Source organism: Candoia aspera, chromosome 17, assembly GCF_035149785.1.
Source record: "Candoia aspera isolate rCanAsp1 chromosome 17, rCanAsp1.hap2, whole genome shotgun sequence".
Taxonomy (NCBI): domain Eukaryota; kingdom Metazoa; phylum Chordata; class Lepidosauria; order Squamata; family Boidae; genus Candoia; species Candoia aspera.
The window spans coordinates 8,759,839-8,781,820 of record NC_086169.1 but is presented as its reverse complement, the minus strand read 5'-3'; the positions used below and the strand labels follow the sequence as shown (position 1 = coordinate 8,781,820).

At 46.5% G+C, this 21,982-nt stretch overlaps 1 protein-coding gene across 1 annotated transcript in view; it reads right to left on the bottom strand.

Moving 5' to 3' along the window:
- Positions 1-17,676, bottom strand: part of ITGA10 (integrin subunit alpha 10) — a 64,209-nt gene extending 46,533 nt beyond the window's left edge. The window contains exons 1-3 of the mRNA XM_063316706.1: positions 17,622-17,676; positions 8,035-8,146; positions 677-786 (exon numbers count right to left, since the gene is read on the bottom strand). Coding sequence (XP_063172776.1) covers positions 677-786; positions 8,035-8,146; positions 17,622-17,676 — 277 coding nt within the window. The remainder of the gene's footprint in view (positions 1-676; positions 787-8,034; positions 8,147-17,621) is intronic.
- Between the last annotated feature and the right edge of the window lie 4,306 nt (positions 17,677-21,982).

Sequence of the window (21,982 nt, the reverse complement as noted above, 5' to 3'; positions counted from 1 at the left end):
GACAACTGTTCATCCCAGCTATGAGTCAATAGCATGAGGGAGCTGCTAAAAAAAGCAAACACACTTTTAGTATAATTTCCAATTCACAGGAAGAAATAATTCCACTGTATTCTGCCTTGGTCAAGCCCCATCTCCAACTCAGGGCACCACATTTTAAAAAAGAAGCTGCACGAAGGCATAAACATTGAAAACATGTTTGGGAAAACTTCCTCAGAGCAGTTTGCAGAGCTGTGACTCCAGGATCCCCTTTATTGGCTGGTTGGATAAATAGTTCTTGGGGATGCTTGTGGGGGTGGCCCTTGTGGGCCACAAGAGCCCCTTTGAACCCAAGGATTCAGTGATCAAACATCTCTCCTGCCCTTTTAGAGACGGGAAGCCCCCCCAGCTTCTATTTACAGACATCTCCCTTTTAGGCCTGTGATCCTCTGGCCACCTGAGCCACTGGTCATCTGCTATAATTTGGCTATGAAACTGAAGAATTTCTGTGGTGTAATTTTGGCTCTTTGGGAGCTTTTGGGTGCTTTGTGGGTATTCCATTTTGATTGGGTTATATAAAACAGGATCCGGAGCAGAATGCAGTCCTTTGGTAAGAAGTCAGTGGGCTCTCCCCACTCCCCTTCCTACGAGCAACTAGTTCATATGCTACTGAATATGGCATGGACTTCAAATTTTATACCTATATTGACTTTGGTGCATGTTGAATTTTTCCTCTCTCCCACAATGCACTTGTAAACATCACCCTTCCGGTCATCTTCAGTTCCATCCCAAGGTGCACCCACCAACATCCTATTGAGAGAAGCAACTGCATTAGAAAGACCTGGTAAAATTAAACCTCATCCAAAATTAGAAATAAAAACATGAGGCACATTGGGCAAACACGAGAGGGTTACAAATGGGAGGGAATGGCAGGTTCCTGCATAAAATTGTAATTGCCCCAGGAAAGCCATACCTGGGGGCATCCAGAAAGCTTCCTCCCCACAACCACATTTCCCAGAGTCCAGGGCGGGCGGGCCAAGGAGACGTCTCTTAAATGAGCTTAAGTCACTCCAGTTTTCTGTTGGCTTTTAGACAAGCCCATGAGAATAAAAAAAGAGGATGAAGTCTGAACAGCCTGATCTGTTTTTCATGTGAGTATAAAAAAATAGTCCAGCCAACCTCCCCATTCCCACCCCAAATTCACAAGAAACACATTGTCCTTTCATTTGCAATTCTCCTGATTCTTCATTGCTGCCAAAATGTAACCCTCATATTCCTCCCAGGTACTAGTAGCATGATGGACTCATCTTAGGGGAGAAAAAAGTGTGTCTGAGAGAAACCTGCAGGGTTTTTTTCCTCTGTTCATTTTTGGGGGTTCAGTTTGGTTACAACTGCAACACTTCATCGCTTCCTAGGGTGATAAAAGAGTCAGAAACCCTTTTAACACCACCCCCACCCCAATAAGTTCTAAGAGCACAGAGGGGGATTCAGAGATGAATTTTCAGCAGCTGGTTCCATTTTTTACCAGTGTACCCCTGAACTAAGTTAAGGTCCTTTGGTTTCTACAAATAAATGTTGGAAACTCCCCAAATGAAACCATTCAACTCTCCTGAGTGCCTCAGTTTCCAGCTGGTTTTTCCTTTCTTATTTTGAAGGTGGGAGAACAAACTTTGAACGCCAGGAAGGCGCTCACCTTTACAGGCACTGCTTTCAGGGTTGCAATCCTGAATATCCAGACAGGGAAGCCCAGGACCTTCTAGATGCTGGAGAACTACAAGACCCAGCATCCCTTCCCACTGGCCAGGCTAGTTCAGGCTACTAGAAAAACACAAATTCACCATTCTGCTTCAATCCTGCAGAATTTGCCTGCATCCCAGAGCTGACAGCGATGCAGTAAAAGTGGTCGATAGTTTTGTTTCCTTGGAGTCAAGAAGAGAGAAATGGTGGGCAGGAAAAGTAAAGAGAAGATGGACATTTGGAAGACAATGACAGAAAATGATGAAAAATGAGGACCTTTCAACAACAACAAAGGTCAGATACTGTCATGTTCACTGTTTCAGTGTGCACTGTACATCGTAACGTATTGCATGCCATGGCGCTGACGGGCGTTTCTGTTTGGGAGGGAGCTGCTGTGAAGCCTTGTACCAAGCTCTGTATCTGTGTTCATTACAATGGAATGTGTTTGGGTTATGTTCTCTGTTCAAGGCCTTTTCCCGCAGACCATCAGAAACCGTTAGGAGCACCTGGGATTGTGAGCTTGGAAAGATTCTACGGGGGGAGGGATCTCATTTGTACCGAGAGTTTTAGTTTGCATTTGGCGCGCTTTTTTCATTCTCAGCTTTCTTTGTGATCCTGCATACTATTCTTTAATAAATCAGATATCTTTGTGATCCTGCTCATGAGTCTGATGGTGTTCTAGAATAGGCAATCATTACAGATACCAAGAAAGAGTAAGCGAAAGAAGACCAACAACTTCTAATTATGGATTTGGGGATGTTACCAACAGGACAATGGACTATAAGAAGAACCCATCAGTCCTGGACCAAATAAACACTGACTGGAGAAGCTCACAAACTTTGGGCACGTAAAGGGAGTGGACAATGGACAGAAAAAAGGGTGTGTGGAGAGGATGGGGGAAATAGAGGAAGGGAAGGGCAACGGATGAACGGATGCCTGGATGCAGGAGGCTTCTGGGGTGTTTCTCAAAGGGCTGGGGATTGTCTCTAAGGACAGGACAAGGGTTTTGTCCATCTGTTCACCCAAAATTGGGCCTGACTTGGCGGCACCTAATAACTAACCAAAGAAAGAAATAAAAAGTTGGGGATTTTTAACTGGAGAGTACTGGAAAGTAAAATAAGATGGACAACAATTTCCTATTACAAAAAAACATAAGCCACAAGGATACTTTGGGGCATTTTTCTCATCAGCTGGCAACTTGATCTCAGTTTTCTTCCTCTGCAGCATCCCATCTAAGCTGACACCCAGGTTCCCACCACCTTGTTCCTATGATTTCTTACTACATGACTCATCCCATTTCCTGCCCCATCTGCTGAACCCATTCATCAAACCCATTCCAAACCTTGCAGCTTTTGGCCACAGTGGTCCCACTGTGCTCACTGTCTCCAAGCAGGTTGGTGTTTCTTGCTCCTGTTTGATCTTTGGACCCAGAGCACAGAAACTGCCCATTCATCCCTGAATTATTTTCAGACAGCACTCAGAGGGAATGCTGCCAATTGTTCTTTTTGTACTTTATCAATTATTTCACAAAACGGCGGATGTATGACTGGGGAAATCCAGCAGACAGCTCAGAGTGTCCTTAATGATTCAAAAAGCAGAACTGACGGCTTGAGATTGGCAAGAAAGCTGATGTCTCAGAATTGGATGGCCGGAGAATCAAAGTGCATTTTCAGACTTTGTGGCATAGGGACGTTCCAGATGACCAGCTCAGGCCGCTCCCCAACCCTAACAATAGTCTTCATATCACATCCTCCCTCAATAGAGTTACAACATCCATTCTTTCCCTATTCCAATATCCCCGTTGTTGGTTCCATCCCCATCTGAAGATGGCCAAAACAGGATGTTTCCCAAGTGGAACTTGTTAATATGTTTTCTACTACAGATTAAGGTTACTATGGTAACTAATCATTTTGGCTGGGTGAAGAGGTTGAATTTAATTGTCCCCTTTTCACATGTTAATGGTTGCATTGCCTAAGGGGAAGAACTTGCCTGAACTTGTTTTTAGTTTCAGTTTCCCTTCTGTGTAGGCTTGCAGAGAGTATGCAGCTGAGAGAAATCTCTCCTCTCAGCAAACAGCCTTTAAATATGTTTGTTTTCTGTAAATAAAATTATTTTTATAGAAATGCCTGGTGTGTGACTTTTCTGATCTCTCCTGGGCCAAATGCTTTCTAGCACTCTGCCAACAGATTATGGGCCCAGTAAGAAGCCCAGTAACCCCAGTAAGCCCAGTAAAGCCCAGAGAGAATAGAGAGATCAGCTCCACACCTCATGCACAATTTAAAGGCAAGTAGCAAAGACCTGTGAAGATTTTCTTTGGAGCCGCCTGGCGATTTTCCAGCAACTGCCGGTCTACAGGACAAAGAAGCCAGCTGAGGTGACTTGCAAAAGAAGGAAGAAGCCATGGCTACCTCCCAGCCCTCAGCGATGCCTCTGGAGCGCCTATCAGAGACCAACTATTTGAATTGGGCCCTGAAGATGGAGATGTATCTTCACAGAGAGAATCTTTGGCTGCCAATTGGTGAGCAACCCCCCAAAAATCCCAGTGCTGAAAGGCTGAGACAGGATGAGCAGGCTAGAGCCACCATTATCCTGGGAGTTGAGGACAATCAGCTAGTCCACGTGTGAGGTATGCAGTCTGCAAAGCAACTTTGGGATGCTTTGAGAGACTTGTATGTAAAGGCAACAGCAGGGAGTAAAGTTACCCTGACAAAAAAGCTGTACAAAGCCTACCTTGCAGAAGGAGATAGCCTTCCTGAGCACCTATATCATATTCAGCAGCTGTTTGTTGAGTTGCAGGAGAGAGGAATGGAATTTACACCTCTCACAAAATCCTATATCCTCCTGTCCTCACTGAATGAAACGCGGGACACGCTGATTTGTACCCTGGAGGCTATGCCTGAAGCAGACCTCACCCCATCGTATGTTACACAGCGCTTACTCGCTGAATGGGAGAAGAGAGAGGAAAGATCCCCCCCCCATCTCTTCTGGAAAGCTGCAGTACCAGAAAACAAGGGAAAAGAAGGGAAAGGAAGCTGAGGCCACAGCACTAACCAGCCAGCGATGCTTCACTTGTGGCTCAGCTGGACATTTGCAGAAAGATTGTGCCTTGAGACCCAAGAGTAGAAAGACAGAGAAGAAGGACACAAGGGCAACACAGAAGAAGGCTCTTCAGACAAGCCAAATTGCACAGGTTGCTGAGAAGGGTAATTCTGATGTATGGGTGTTAGATTCTGGGGCCAATTGTCATTTACGTAATTGTAAAAGCTCTTTTGTGTCACTGTCTAAAACTGAAAGACAAAGTGTATCTTTGGCTGATGGGTCTGTGACCAAAATTATGGGACAAGGTGACTTGTATTTATCCTGCTTGGGAGAAACTGTAAAAGGTGTGTTGTATGTGCCAAATTTACAATCAAACCTTTTATCTGTGGCACAATTGGCTGCAACAGGGTATGTCATAACATTTAAGAAAAATGGTTGTGAGATACGTAAAAATGGGAAATTGTGTGCTACTGGTATGTTAAAAGACTCCTTGTACATTGTGCAAAATGCAAGGAAGCCAAGCTGCAAGGCTGCAGTTGGCAACATGCCATATCATGACCAATGTGTACACCTGATGCACAGGAGATTTGGTCATGCTAATTTCAAGTATATAGCACAAATGCCACAGCTGTGTGCTGACCTAAAGATAAAACCCTGTGACAAATACTTAGATTGTGTAGTTTGCAAAGAATGCCAAACACTCAAAGCTCCTGTGAGTAAGCACAGTGACAGAGTTACAACTAGACCTTTGGAAATTGTACACTCTGACATTATTGGTCCTTTTGCTCCAAGTCTTGGACAAGCAAGGTATGCAATGACCATCATTGATGATTTCTCAAGATACACATTTATCTACATCTTAAAACACAAAGATGAGGCATTTGAGAAATTTGAAGGTTTTGTGACATGGGCAAATGGAAAATTCCCTAGGCCCGTATCTGCACTCCAATGTGATAGAGGAGGAGAGTACCTTTCTCACAAATTCAAAAGGTTCCTAGTGGAAAAGGGGATAGAACAAATTCTTTCTAACCCTTACACCCCTCAGCAAAATGGTGTTGCTGAAAGAAAGGGCAGAACCTTGCAAAATGCGATGGAATGCATGCGAAAAGATTCACATTTATCTTTTAAGTATTGGGGAGAGGCAATATCTACTGCCTGTTATGTACAAAACAGATCGTATAACTCTGTGATTCAGGACACTCCATTCCATTTGTTTTATGGTGTGAAACCAAAGGTAAACCATCTTAGAGTGTTTGGTAGCACTGCTTGGGTTCATATTCCAAAACAACAGAGAAGGAAAGGAGGCCCCACAACAAAGAAAGCCATCTTTGTTGGCTATGAACTAAGCCAAAGGAGCTACAGGTTCATAATGGGAGAGAAATTGATAATTAGCAAAAGCGCTTCTTTTGCTGAACAAAACTGGGGGAGATTAAACTCTAGCTCTCCAGTTGATCTGACCACCACAAGAGAACAGCAAGGACTTGCTGATGGTGATCTTTTGCCTGATGAGGACATTAAACCAGAAATCTCTCCTCTCAGCAAACAGCCTTTAAATATGTTTGTTTTCTGTAAATAAAATTATTTTGATAGAAATGCCTGGAGTGTGACTTTTCTGATCTCTCCCGGGCCAAAGGCTTTCTAGCACTCTGCCAACGGGACTTTCCTTGCAAGACCCCAGGCTGACCAGCCGTTTGCCCCTTCCTCACCTGGGCTCACTCAGAAGAGGAGAGGAGCCTCCCCACCCCTCTTTCGTACACTGCCATTTGCCAGTAGCAATGCTGCCTTCCGTTAAAAGCAGCAGAGGTTTCCTAGTGAGGCCCTGGGAGAGAGAGGGGGAAAGAATGGGTCGTGGAATATGAAGGTGGAAATCACCCCCCATGGGCCACCCCCTGCCCCATGCGGGAAGCCACCAGTCCAGCACTGCAGGGGATGGCCATCCCGCAGAGCCCAAATGTGAGGCCTGAGCCTTAAAAGAACTCTTGGCCTCAGAGCTGTGCCTGCACACCTAACCTTGGCTGGTGGCCTGAGCCTTAATCAGTTTTGTATGGCTGACCACGCTGTGCAAACCCCACCCATTTGAGTAGTTTATGATTCAATCTATTGTACAGACCCAGAAAATGGGGTTGTTCTGTGACCAAGTCGAGCTAGTCGCATTTATCCGTAAGTTCCAGAACCTGAACGAGTGGGGGAAATGCCAGGGAGCGCCTTGGAGATCTTGCCTGTGCTGTAAGGGTATGACAGGTTGGGCACGTGGGCCAGAGTGCTCGGAAACGAGAGGAAACTTGGGAGGGCCAAGGAAATACTTCCTTAGAAGAATCACTCATGGAGCTGACGGCTCCTTCGCCAAATGCACTCAAGGGGCAGCTGGAGAGATACTTGTCAAAGGTTTTTTTTGGATTCCTGCCCTGAGTATGGGAACTATGGGATCCTATGGAATGTCGCACAACCTACCATCCGGGAAGGGAAAAATGCTTGAAAGGCCCACTGATTCTTCCTTTCGTGCCCTGTGTAGTGGCAAACGGCCCCAGCACTGCAGGGCTGTGGACCCCCAGAGAGGGTCAGAGCGTCCCACTTCGCCGGGCGTTGGCGTTGGCAGCCGGCTGTGTTGAATTCCCAGCCACAAAGAGTGCGGCAGTGCCACAGTGACCCCCCACGAAGGCACGGGGGGGAGCTCTGCATGCACTCTGTGCTGCCTCTTCAGTTCCAGTGCAGACGCGACGGTTGGACCGACGTCTCCTCCCACGCATCCTGCCTGCGTGTCGCGCCCATCCTCAGAGGCTGCACGGAGAGCCCTTCGGGACCAGAACCCGGGACCCAGCCCCTAAGAAACGTCAACCTCCCTTCCTTACGGGCCATCCTCCAAGCCAGCCACTGGCCTTGGTTCTTAGGGAGTTTCCCTTGACCTTCGAGTGGAAATCACTGGTTGGGCCATTTATTATCTTTAAAAAGACCTTTGTCTTTTGATTGGCGTGCTACAAAATCCAATGCTGTTTTTAATATATTATTTTTGTAAAATTCCTGTGGGCTTTTTTCTGCTGCATTTTTGTTTTTTAGAGAAATGTTTTAAACTGTTACTTGTTGCAAGCTGTATATGTTATCTATTCCTCCCTCAGGATAATATTCCATGCATCTGATAGTCCACGGGAGTTTATTTGCTATAATACATTTTGAGTCTTTGAAATACCGTAAGTTTCTTTACTGTTCTTTCTTAGGGGGGGGGCAAATGGGTAACAACAACAAAAACAGTAAAGCAGCAGCCACAAAACAGCTGCACAGACTTACCATTTCTGCCCTTGGGCTGTGAACTGCAGGACTTTGTAGCCAAACTGAGCTTCCGGAGGCCCATGAAAAATCTGAGGCCTTTTCACATCGATGTTAAAGGGGGTGCCACGCCCTTGAGAGGGGGAAAAGAGACAGAGCTAGAGAGGCCGCCTTCCCCTTTTTCCTTTCACACACAGGGCAAGGCGCTTTTCAGACAACAAGCCCAACTGGGGCAGGGAAAGGGCTGCATTTATGTAACATGCCAAGCTACAGAGTCAACCTTAATGGATCCCCAAAAGCTAAGCAGGAGGACCGGGTTAGTTCCTGGATCAGGGCTAAACCGGATGTGGGCTAGAGGGGGGAGTCAAAGAAAATAACCTGGAAGAAGACAATGGCAGAGATATATCCGTGAGGTTACCAGGATTCAAACTCACTGAAAATTTTATTTTCCTGGACCCAAACACTTTTGGGTGAGCTTAAATCTCTCTCTCTCTCATTATTAAAATTTAAATTGCAAGAGTCTCAGATAGGGGCCCTTTTCCAGCTCATACTTCACTTTGGCCAGCACTAGACTATGCACTATGATTACATTCAGGATATACAATCCTCAGCAAAGAAATACATCCTTTGCTGCAGAGACATACGTGCAACAGGGTTGCCAGATCACAACTCCACCTCGACTCTCTGCTGGGGTCCTTTGCTGCACAAGCACATGCCTTGGAGGAAGAGCAAGGCTTTTTTGCTCAAAGAAAAATCCAGATCCTTCCATTGCTAAAACAATCAACCACTCTCAACCATGGCTAAACTCCCCAGGACAAATTTCCAATCCCACTTCCATTACATTCCCCCAAAATCTGGGCTGTTCTAGGTTAATTCAGCCAATGGACACCAGAGGAAAAAGAAAGCAGGTGGAACCGTGGAAGGGCTTCTGAAATCTGGATCAGCAGTTTATCTTGGCTCCTCTGATCTGTTCATTTGGGAGGGGCTCAAAAATGCTGCCCTCCTGAAATTTCCCCTCTAGCAGAAAATCATCAGGGGCAGCATTAATACTGTACCGAATTTAGGAATGCACTTCTAAAGTCAGAAGCCAGCTCTGGGATGTTCAAAGTAACCATAAAGATCCCTGGGTTCCTGATTAGGTCCAGAGGGCCTCATTTTTACCTCTGCAACTAAGAAAATACAACACTGTTTCTACTCATCTGCAGTATCATTTCTTTCTGAGACACAGGATGTAGTGCCTTTTAATCTTAAAGAAATCTACTTTATTCTCTGCTGAGATGCAGAAAAATCTGGGGCTACACTGTGCTTATGTTCAGATGTCCAGGCCATTGTTGACATCTGGACCATTTTTTTGTTCTTAATGTATTCATGTCCCAGAGCTGAATAGCTAACCAAAACCAGACGTAAAAGTGTAGACTATTACATACATACATGCTAAAAACAAAAGCAGACAAGTGGAGGGAAACAAATTACTTTCTAGATGTCGTTGAATTATCTGCAGTCTCAACCAGATGGCTAAGAACGCTTGGGAAGTCCTCCTCAGCAACACCGGAAGAAGGCCGGGGCTGGGGGGAGCAGGGTGCTCTGCAAACCTGATATAAAAAAAGTTGACAATCTTTAAGTCAGCCTTTCAGGTGTGCTGGACTGTGAGCCCTGCAAACCCTAGCCAGCCTTCTGTCAGGGAATGTGCTAGATGGGAGTGGTGGGTGTTGTAATGCGACACATCTAGAGGATTCCAGGTTGGGGAAGATTGAGTTAAACCATCATCCTGAGACTTGATTAGCTGACTAGTTTGAATTTTTCAGCCTACAGAACCTTTCCCATGTGCACAACTGGACTGAAGTAAATGCTGAATGCAGAGGCATATAGGTGCTTTGCTAATGAAAACCAGCACATTTCTTTGCAAAAGAAAGCAATACAAGGGTATTGGCTTGAAGCTCATAAAAGCATTTGAGAAGACCTTCTCCAAGTGAGCTCATCCACAGCCTGCTTCAACAACAGCTCAGTGTCTGGACAAGGGCATACCGTTTGTGGCTCCTGCAAAAGGGTGTGTAACGCAAGGGTGTGCCCCCCCCCCCCCGCTGCACAATGCCACCTCTGTCCACCAGCACCACAGTCTCCACACTGCAGGGAAAAACAAGGGAAGTGAGCTGGAGGGGAGGCATGTGGCTTGAAAATCTAAATCTTACATCTAAATAGCAGGTGGTTCTTATACTGTATATACCCAGGACGGACCAACTTTCAACTGAACTTCCATGCAAGCCAGACAACAAACTGTAGCCCTGAACTTTGCAGGGAATGTATCTCATTGTTGGGAAGGAAGCTTTGGCTGCCTCAAACACACAGCCTCAGAGCTCTTTCTTGACACCATGAAGTTGAGTGAAAAAAGAATCTTGCATGCCTGTTTTGGTCCGATAGTGCCTCATTCCTGTTCCATCCTGGCTGAGCGTCTCAGACGGGATGGGAGACCCTCCAGGTGCAACTGGCGCACCAAGTCGAGGACATTAAGCTCCTTCCCTAGTAGGGCACCAGGTTGGGGAAGGCTGATTTCGTGACTGTTACAGTGTGAGGATGGTCAAGATGCTGCCCCAGGATCCCTTCCAAACCAGTAATTTTTGAGTCTTAGTTCTCTAGTGAAGTGACACCTTAAAAGCGGCCAAAGATTTTTAGAAAATGCAAGTACATCGGGGTACTCTGGTTGTAGGTGCAAAACAGTGCAGTTGCCGTAGTTCTTGCAGTCGTGTCCCTTTCTTCTCAATTGCTTTCAGCCAGGTCTGAAAGAGGCGGGCAGCGACTAGGCTTGCATTTCCATCCGCTTACCTGTTCCCCCTTCTTGGAATCATAGTGTCGATGCTTCTTTTGCAGTCAAATTATAGCCCTGGTGCAACTTTTTACGGACCACATGCACGCAAGTCTTTCCAGGGATAATGAATCCCTGAATCAGTGATGGGAACTTAAACAGCTCAACTTGGAAAGTGGCCTCAGAGGAGTATTGTGCGACCGTATGTCCACAGAGTCTACACACACATATTATACAACGATACGTTCAGAATCACCAAACGGAATTAGGAGTTTTGTGTTGCTTTCCCCAGAAAGAAAATAAAGATTCCTTCCAAAGCTAACAAAAGCCACAGTGCTATTAAATATACGGTCACTGCCATTCGCTTTTTGCATCCCACGGTTGCTTTCCCACAAACAACCCAAGGTGCTGATTTTCTCTGCCATGGGTACAGCGGAAGGACTGAAACGCTGGCCAAGGAAGCGGAGCCCCGGTTTTAATTTAGGAAACCCATCTCAAAGGGGGCGACCCACAGACCATCATCATCTACATCTCAACTGCAGAGAAACCGGGAGGACGTTGGCTCGTAACTGTTGGCCGCATTCACGCAACACACTAAGCCACAACAACTCAACAAGCGTAGAAAGCCCTATATCTGCACCCACCGGGCTTTTGCAGACTTGGTTAAGAGGGTTACCTGCCACCCGATTCCAAGTTTGCATTGCTTAAACCAGCCGGGCATCTCTGGGTTTCGGATGGTGCCTCCTCCACTCTTACAGTGCAGGAAGACATTTGTTTGCTTCAAGCTCAGGAATTGCTTCGAGCTACCCAGAGAAGCATGAATGCTCCCATCCGCCCATAAAGACAAGACAGAGGAAGCCAGACTGAAAGCAGATCAATGGAGAGCACAGAAGAGCAAAAGAACACGGCACTGGAAGGCAACCGGGGAAGCAGGTTTTAGGAACAGCGGCCAAAGGCTTGAAGGAAACCTTAACGAGGAAATGGAGCTTTGTGCCCCAAAGCTCCGTTCTCAGCACAAAGGCCACATCGGTGGGAGGGAAGGATCCTGCCCATCCATACTCAGGACCCTATACATAGAAATGGGGCTTGTTCAGAGAAAGTGTGTTGCCTTTGTCTTGAGGCACTACATTGGAAAGGGACTGCTAATGGAAAGAACTTTCAGCTGCATTCATGCATTGCTCCGAAGCAACACGGGGTCAGCATAAAATCTACTCCCAGCTCCTAACCAGAGGGAATAACCTACCAAATCTGTTTGACAAATGCTGCTGCAAATTAGGTGTGTGGTCATCATTTGGACATTCAGGGACCACACTGAATGTTGAGGGGGAAGAGGTGAGGGCTACGAAGTGGGTGGTGCCAGATCACCTGAAGGGGGGCCTGGACTGGGAAGAGTTAAGATTTTGTTTGCTTTCAAACTGTGGGGTCCAGTGTAAGGGTTAGGGTTAGGGTTACGGTTACATGTTTGCCTCTTCCCATCTCAAAATAGCAGAAAAGTCTGAAAATGGTGGAGCAGGTTCACCTTCTCTGCCAGCAGCTGAGACAAAGGGAGCCATGTTAGCCAGAAAATAATGGTGGAAACCATGAAGGCTAGACCAGGAAGGGACAGAATAGGGTACATCCTGGGCTGTCTGCAGAAATGGTCAGAAAAGTCAAGATGGCGGCCACAACAGCATGATGAATCTGCCTGTTTTATGTGTACATCGCACATAAAAAGCAGACAAGCTTTAGTTGTACCACTGTGGCCGCCATCTTGACTTTTTTTTACCACACCCCAGGTGCAGGCGTCTGGGCTCTTCTCCTAGCCACTGTCAGCCAGGAGCTGCCACCCGGTGAGACCAAGTAAAAGTTGAGTTGGTTCTTGGCGACTACGTGACACGCCCATCTAGTTTATTGGAGCAGTCGGCCGTTGCCTTCTTCCTGGACATTTTCTTTGATTTGCTGGTTTAGACTCTAGCTCTCACCCCACCGAGCTTTTGGGGATCAAAAAAGGCCTATCATTTTTAAAAAGATTTTTAAAGGTACATTAAGTCGATCAGAGATTTAATGCATGCATTTTTCTTAAACTCTGAAACAAAATCACTGAAGTTACACAGGTGTTTGCCACCTTATGGGATTCTGAGTGGGATTCTCAGGCTAGAAAAACAGGGTGTGGGCATTGCCTACTTCCACTATAGCAGGAGGACAGTACTAATTAAAAAAATAGTGTAACTGGGCTGCAAAAATCAGGACAGTCACTAGATGACAGCCAGGAGCTGGAGATTTCAGAATCTTTTTGCTGACATCTGGTGGTTACCCAGATTTTTGCAGCAGATATATGGCATGCTTACTCCCCATGACACAGTTGGCGCATACATTTTAAATTAAAAGAAAACAAACTTTAGCCTGCTCAACTTGTGCAGATCTTCAGTTACAAGTGACCTTGTTGAAGGTGGAGGGGAGAGACCTGAAGCCCAGATACTCTATTCTGTTTTGTTTTCAGAGATGCCCAAGACCCACCAACTGGAGCCAATCTATTTGTCTTCTTTTTTTCTGTTTTCTTTCACCTCCTACTTTTCTTTAATTGAGCAATATAACCTGGGGGGATGGGGTTGGTTGTCATGTGGTTGCTGCTTTTATTAAATAAGTAATTCTTTCAACTATCCATAGCTAATCTTGCTCCACTTCATTTTATTTAGATGAGTAAACTCTGGATTAAATTGGTGACCTTTTACTGTGGACTTTGGGGCATTAAACCCATGAACCAGGTTATGTGCAAATGTGTAGGTGTGGCCCGTTGACCACACGGGAGAAAGAGGACACCAGCCTTCCTTCCCCTGGTTCCACTGGAGGTGACCACTACAATTCCTCTGCAGTAGTTTCCAGCGTAGCTGAATTAAAGGTCCACAAAATGCACGTGTTCAGATATCCCTGGTCTTGCATCTGCCACATCTACTGGTAGTCATCGCTTGACAACCATTCATTTAGTGACAGTTCGACCTACAACAGTGCTGGAAAAACTGACTTATGACCGGTCCTTACACTTACAACCATTGCAGTGTCCCCACAGTCACATGATCATGATTTGGGCACTTGGCAACCAGTTTGCCTTTATGACCATTGCATTATCCCGTGGTCACGTGATTGCCATTTTCGACTTTCCTGACTGGCTTCTGGCAAGCAAAATCAATGGGGAACCATGTGATTCACTTAATGACCACATGGTTCACTCAACACCCACAGTGATTCGCTTAATGACCACCACAAAAAAGATAATAAAATCGGGTTCGATTTGCATAATGACCGCTTTGCTTAGCAACCAAAATTCTGGTCTCAATTGTGGTCATTAAGCAAGGACTACCTGTGTTTTCATTTATTTATTTATTTATCAATCAAATGTTGTCACTGCCCATCTCCCCCAAAAGAGGGACTCTGGCAGTTTACAATAAAGCTAAAAAAGATTAAAATACAGTAAAAGCAAAATATATTACATAATGTATAAATGTAAATATAAAGTATAAAATAGCATCCAAGATGGCAATTAAAAGTTCTGATTCAGATTCATAAATACATGGGGACCACTTTAAGGAGCCAGCCTCCCCCAGGATTGGTTACCCCAATTCCCGCCCCAAGCGACATGGCAGAGCCAGGCCTTCACCCCTTTCCGGAAGGCCGGGAGCGAGGGGGCTTGCCTCACCCCTGGAGGAAGAGAGTTCCAGGGGGTGGGGGCAACGGCAGAGAAGGCCCACTTCCTGGGCCCCGCCAATCGACATCCTCTCATGGACGGGGTCCGTAACATGCCCTCTCTGCATGATCGGGTGGGACGGGCTGATGTGATGGGGAAGAGGCGGTCCCTCAGGTAGCCTGGCCCCAAGCCATGTAGGGCTTTGAAGGTGATGACCTTGAATTGGACCCGGAAGCAGACTGGCACCCAATGCAGCTTGTGCAGCAAAGGTATTATATGTGCTAATCTTGGGGCACCAATAACTGCTCGCACGGCCGCATTCTGGACCAGCTGTAGCTTCCGGATACTCTTCGAGGGTAGCCCCATGTAGAGTACATTGCAATAGTCTATGTGGGAGATGACCAGGGCATGAGTGACTGAGCAGAGGGCCTCTCGATCCAGGAAAGGGCATAAATGTACACAACAGAAAGCTGCCAGGAGTCGTGGGTCCAGGAGGACCCCCAGATTCTGCACTGGGTCGGTTTGGGGCAGTGCAACCCCATCCAGAACTAGAGATGGTAAGTTCCCCGATACAGGGGAGCCCCCAACCCACAGCCACTCTATCTTGCCAGGTTTCAACTGAAGCCTGTTGTTCCCCATCCAGGCCCCCACAGCCTCCAGGCCCCTGGAGAGGGCAGCCACAGCATCACTTACTTCACCCAGGACGGAGATGTACAGTTGGGTATCATCAGCATACTGATGATACCTCACCCCGTGGCAACAGATGATCTCACCCAGCGGTTTCATGTAGATGTTAAAGAGGAGCGGGGAGAGCACCGAACCCTGCAACACCCCACAGAGGAGGGGCCACGAGCCGGATCCCACTCCCCCTCACCACCAATTGGGACCGGCCCTGGAGGAAGGAGGCGAACCAGCGCAAAACTGTGCCACCCACCCTTAACTCCCTGAGCTGACCCAAAAGGGTACCATGGTCGATGGTATCGAAAGCCGCTGAGAGGTCAAAGAGAGTCAGGATGGCTGCATTGCCCCCATCCTGCTCCCGCCAGAGGTCATCCGTAAGTGCGACCAATGCCGTTTCCATCCCGTATCCGGGCCTGGAACCTGACTGAAAGGGGTCCAGGTAATCCGTTTCATCCAGAATCCTCTGGAGTTGCAACGCCACCACCTTCTCAACCACCTTCCCCAAAAAGGGGAGGTGGGAGACCGGAAGGAAATTGTCCAGCACAGTAGGGTCCAGCTACCTGTATTATCCAGATTCAGAAGACATTCATGCTACTGACTTCCTTTGTGAAGTGCCTAGCTTGCACACCTTATTTCCCCAGTGCTCCACGGGCACCTTCTGTCTCAGCACAGCAACCCCTCTTTTCTAGGTGAGCAAATTCCAGTGCTTTCTCAAGGGACAGCCAAAGGAAAAGATACTGATAACTGCTTAGCAGCATCCGGTTGGCTTTAACTGGTCTCAAAAAACTAAGCAAGGTCAGATCTAGCTAATACTTGAAGACACCAGGAGACCTGAGAGCTGGAGGCGAGACTGGGAAATGTAAAACAGAAAGCACTATGAAAGGTATCTCTAACGTCAGAAAACCTTCTTAGTGCTGAGAGATAGGACACAAATTCCGTGTGTAGTTCTGGACCCAAGCCTGTTAGCTCCAGCAAAGTGGAATCTTCGTATATTTCTGAGGACCCCACACTTCATGTAAAGTAAACAAATCCTCCCCTCAGTCAGTCTTGGATACTAGTGACTTTATGGCCACATCCGTGCTGTTTTCTTGGCAATGGTGCCGATGTGGTTTGCCATTTCATTATTCCAGGATGTTCCTTCTTATTCTCAGACTAGGTTACTGTCAGAGACTTCTCAGCCCTGGGATTTCTTCACGGTCTCCCACCCAAATCTTAATGAGACCCAACTATGTTTAGCTTCTGAGCCCAGAAAAAAACAGCACGTTTTGTTTTTTTATTTACACCAGGCTATATTTAAATTTTTTAAAAAAGAAAGAAATAACTTGTCACTGCTGGAGGGGTACTCAAGGCCAGAAACCGACACATTCAGCAATATTTTAAACACACTCCTTACACATATAATCTTAATATCACATAAAAACACATGAACAAACATCGAAAAAACATTTTGGAAGAGCAGCAATAAACCATAAAGGCTAGAGAATCATCAAGGATTTCTAAAACCTTGAACTTTTTCCAGCAATAAAGCATTTCCCTAAAATTGTTTTGTAACCCTTAGAATAACTCGGTTGTCTATGAACAAACCAAGTTGTTCAACCCGAGAACAGAAGCACCTGGTTTTCCACTACAGTCAGGAAGGTACAGACAAAGTTTGAAGAGGGGAACCCATCACAGGTGCCCCTGCAGACAGCAAGGCTGAGTCTCCGAACAGGAGATGCCACCGCAGCTGCACGCAAACCGGTCTGTCCTTCATGAGCTGATCAGGGGCTCTTTTTATGGCAAAATCGGGAAAATGCATCATCTGAATGGTTACTCTCCACCAAATTCTGATTATCGTCCATTTGCCCAGGGTCCCCAGATGCCACCCATTTTCATTTTAGGGTTGGATTGTAAAGAATTCACAAGCTCACAAAGATCAAGTCAAGGAAAAACGTGCAGTAATTTTGAGTGGTTTCTTTCAAACAGCTGGACAAACGGCTTCTTCCAGTAAAAGTCACTCCTGGTGGATCGTGGCCACCAGGCTCGGCTCGATCTCCCATTCATGGCCCAGGAAACCATGAGGATGAGAGGAAAATGTTTGATTTTCTGGAAATGGAAACTAATCTAATTTCACATTTGAATATTAGGGGAAAGTCTGTACAAAATGACTATTTATTAAGAGAATGAACCAAAAGATATTAGATTTACAAAATAATTTTCCCTGCACTATGCACACTGACAAAATAGCAAACAAAAACGCGTATAAATTTACTGCAAAGGTTTAATCCATTCTCAAGTTTGAATTTGATTGATCTGCAAAAAATAAAAAATGTATACTATCCCCAAAATGAGAAATCAGGGACGCTGAAACTGGCACCCGCATCAGCCCCCCTCCAAGCTCCCCCCAGCCGGGGGCTCCGCTTTCGAGAGCCGGGCGGCCCCTCCTTCCCCGGCTCAGGTGGCTTCGGAAGGCTCCCAAGCGCCTACCTGGGAGCAGCACCAGCAGCACCAGCAGGCCGGCCACGCAGCCGGAGGCCCCCATCTTGCCGGGCTGAGCCCACTCCGGAGGGGTGCCAGGAGATCAGGGCATGGCAGCCGGCAGCCGCCCGTCGCTTCCAGCAGAACCGCCTCAAAGGCCGCCCTGTCCTCGACTGGTGCTTCTCCACGCCGCCAAAGGTCTCTCTGTGTTTTCTCCCTCCTTCATCTTGGAAAATGTTTTGATTGGCCGCTAAAAATAAGCCAGCCGCTTGGCCTCTCCCACCCACCGCCACTGGGATGCAACTTTTTTAAAGAGAGAGAGAGAGAAGACAAACTCTCGATTTTGCAGATGCTGAAATAACGAGGAAATTCACATTACAAGCCTGGCAAATGCCAAGGAAATTGCTCCGAGCCTCCGAATTGTGGAGATCAACAACCTCAAGACTAACAAAGCAGCCCTGGCCATTCCTGCTTTAAAACTTCAACCAAATCAACTCTGACCATGGACCGAGTGCCCATGCCGCGTCCAGCCAGTTATCCCTGCTCCGTTTCATATTTATAGGCTGCCAGACAGAAGACACAACTTGGTAGCTGTCTCAAATTTCACACTTCACCACACAAATAAACAAATGGCATGTGCGTTAATCGTCAACAATGAGCTAATAATTCATAACTAGTATGCAAATTATCAATAATAACACTAATATCCATTTAAATAGTTATTTGATACCTTCTGGGTCCAAGTTGTACATAAAGGTTAGCTCTGGAACTTGAGAATGGTGGGATGGATATCATGTCAGGAGCAGACCTCTGAGCTTAAGCGAAGTACCGTTTCCTCCAATCCCAAATTCTTGCTCTCCGCCTCTAAAACACAGATAGGCGAGTTTTTGGTGACGGGGCAGGGCACATGGAACATTATTTTGGGGAGGGGGGCAAAAACCCTTGTGCTGTACATCGGATGTGGCACCACATCATGGAAATGGGTGGAATAAAGATTTTCGGGGTAGGGAGGTCTTTGCTATGTTTCCTCCCCAATTTCATGACGCTTATTTTAAGATGTACACAATAGATACTCCGTGCTTCCACCACAAAATGGCGGATTCCCCCTTCACCTGTTCTGCCCAACTGTGCATTGGGATGGGGTGGGGGGGAATGTACTCTGGGATCCAGAAAAGAAACGTTTTGGGGGGAATATCTGCCTCCCTGCAGCCCCCTGACCCTCAAACAGGACTTCCCAATTGAGGCCAGTGGCTTCACTGTAACCCAGTTTGGGCATTTTAAGTTATGGCATTAGCTAATTTGTTGCACCTCCCTTTCATTTTTCAGCCAGAATCAAACAGTAAGGTAGCTTCAGCTGAAAGATCCCACAAAGGCCCCATTTAATGTGAGTTGGGAAGGGCATGCTCTTTCAGGGCCCCTGCTTTCTGCATTACGGAGGGAGGAGCAGGTAGAGCTGCCAGGGAGGTGGGTAGCAGCATGGGACAGAGGGCACAGCACAACATGCGCCAGGCACTGGGTGCCCACTGAGGCTCCAGGCCCAAGCATGCAGCCCAGGGCCCCTTTGGGGAAGAGACCCCACGGTCAGGAAAATTTAGGGATAATAAGGGTGCCCTTAGCATCTGCAGGCTTAACGCATCCTTTCCATCCCTTAGCCCCCCCTAACACACTAAAAAGGCAAAGAAGCCCCCCTATTTTTGGCCCCCATGAGGCACAGGCTTTGTATCCTGAGCACAGATGTGAAGCCACAGCAGTTTTTTTCCTGGCTCTGTAATCCAAATGTTATGGCAAATTCGCACTTCTTACACTCATAATTTTTTTTTGATTTTGAGAGAAAGGCAGAGGCACAAAAATAATCAACGTGCTACAATGCTCTTTGTTGATTTAAAACAGACAAACAACCTTCCAAGTTTTGCCTGCCTGTTGAACTGAGTTTCTTTGGGGAAGTCTGCAAGCTTTTAAGTAACACAGGACTCTTCACTGGGCAAAAATATGCTATGCTGCTCCAAGGCTGGCAGAAAGCCCTTGGGGATAACTTTTGCTTACCAAGAGACAAGCACGGCTTCTAGTTTTTAAAACACTTGTACTTTTCTTTTTTCTTTTCTTTTTTTTCTTTTTTTGGCTGAAAAGCTTTGGTATTTGTCTCCAAATTGCAAATTCCTGTGCAGAAGAAAAATGTTTTTGAAGATTTTTGTGGAAAACCAGTAGGCGGCTTGTGCAGCTGGAACCCAGAATTAGGAATCTGCCACAAACTCAGATCTGAGCAGAAGATCATTTCTTGAACTGATGTATTTTTCTTCCAAATGCGAGTGCTGCCCAATCCCCTCTCTCTCCTTCACGGGCTCTATGGGGCAGTGTTTCTCGACCGGGCACCTTGAAGACGGGTGGACTTCAACTCCCAGAATCCAGAACTCCCATGGCTGCATCTTCAAGTTGCAAAGGTTGAGAAACACTGGCCTAGGGGACATTTGGGCGAGGTGAGCTTTGCTGTGCCAGCCTCTGGCACAGCCTTCTTCCTCCTCTGGGAGACCCTGCCTGACTTCCTCTGTGTTGGCTTGTTTGTGGGGGGGGCTGCGGAGGCCTCCCTGGAGCACAGTAAGGGGTGCTGCGCTCAGAGAAGAGCTTCACGCCATCTCCAAACCACGTCGAGTCCTGTGTTCTGTTCCAGGCACCTCACTTTAGGGAAGATTTAGAGAAGTTGGAAGAGATTTGACTCCCCCCCCCCCAATTTCTGGGAGGTGGGATCTCTGGTTTGTTTTTCTCCTTTAGGTAGTTTTTTATATACCTTTTTAATATATAGCTTATCTGGTAAAGTAGGGTTTCATTTTTAAACTGTAGCTTTTTATAGAACAGTACTGTAATATATAATTGTATACATGTTAATTGTAGCATTATTGAACTTCAGGATAAATAAATAAACACATAAATAAAAAAGGAAGAGAACAGGTACAGAGAAGGTTGCCTGGAAATTAAGAGCTATGATGAGAGAGGGCCGGAGCCGGGAGCCGCTTTAAGAAAGTGTCTCCCAGAAGAAGGACGAGAGCAGCTCTCCCTCAACCCAGGACACAGGATAACGGTTTTAAAGCACAGGGAGAGGGATTCCTGCTGAACGTTAAGAAGTTTCTCCCAGCAGGAGGCGCAGTTTATCAGAGGAACCAAAGACCCCAAGAGGTGGTGGGCTCCCCTTCCCTGGAGCTGCCAGCAGAGGCGGGAGAGCCTCTGGTCTGCAAGTTTATCTGGATTTTTGTACTGAGCAGGAGGTAGGCTGGGTGGCCTGGCGTTCTCCTGCCCAGCTGGCCTCACCAGAGACTCAGTCGTGCCCTAAACAGCGATCATAGAAAAACAGGGTGAACACTAAACATAACAAAGCAACATCCTCATCTGTCATTAACCCATTTTTATGTCATTCAGCCTTCCTCGACCCAGTGCTCTCCAAAGAACAGTGTGTGTGTATTTGTGTGTGTGTGTGTGTGTGTGTGTGAGAGAGAGAGAGAGAGAGAGAGAGAGAAATTTTACTGCTCTGACAAGCATCAAAAGCCCGAATTGTTTTTAGACATATGAACAAAATAACCTGTCATTCCTTACTTAGGAAGCACTTAGTAGTCTCACTTTCAGTTCCTCTTTTTCTCCAGGTGCGGCCATATTTTGCAAAGCCCAGAGATTTCCTACGCAGCTGCTGGTGGCCAGAGTGTGTACGTCCTTTTAAGGACACTTCAGAACTTCCAATTCCAGGTTGGGGGTATGTTGATAGATCCTCTTGCCTTCAGAGCTCAAATGGGCACATTTCCTTCTCCCAAATGAAACTCTAAAAAGCTTCAATTTGGGAGCCAGGCTGCCTTCCCATGGATTGCTGCCATCTTCTAAAAGCCTGGGTCCCACACGTGCTCAGGCAGCCAGCAGGGTTGAATTCAACCCACAGGAGATTTTGCCGTTACTTTACAAAATCACACCAGTGTCTGTTTCCAGCACTGTGGTACAATAGATTTTTATTACTGGATAAACCATCTCATGGATTTGTACAACAAATCAGAAGTTGATCAAACAGCTTAGGTTTGTGCAACTCACTAAAACCACAACAGCAGCTGCTAGGTCTTCCATTGACCCTGCTAACTGTGTTGTGTGAACCCAACCATCAGAGAATGCTTTTTGGGCAGAACACATGGTGGCTGGACCCAGTACAGCTGCACTCTGTGGACTGGAGAGGCTTCTTAGGACACAAAATGTAAATTTTAAAAGTGAATTTTAAGAGGTAAAAAGGCATCATACTCCGCTGCAAACCACCCTTTGCAGGACAGCTACTAACAGGGATACAGACCCTGCATTCATAAGAACTGCTGTAAACAAGATGTTTGCAAGCAAAATAAAACAGGGAA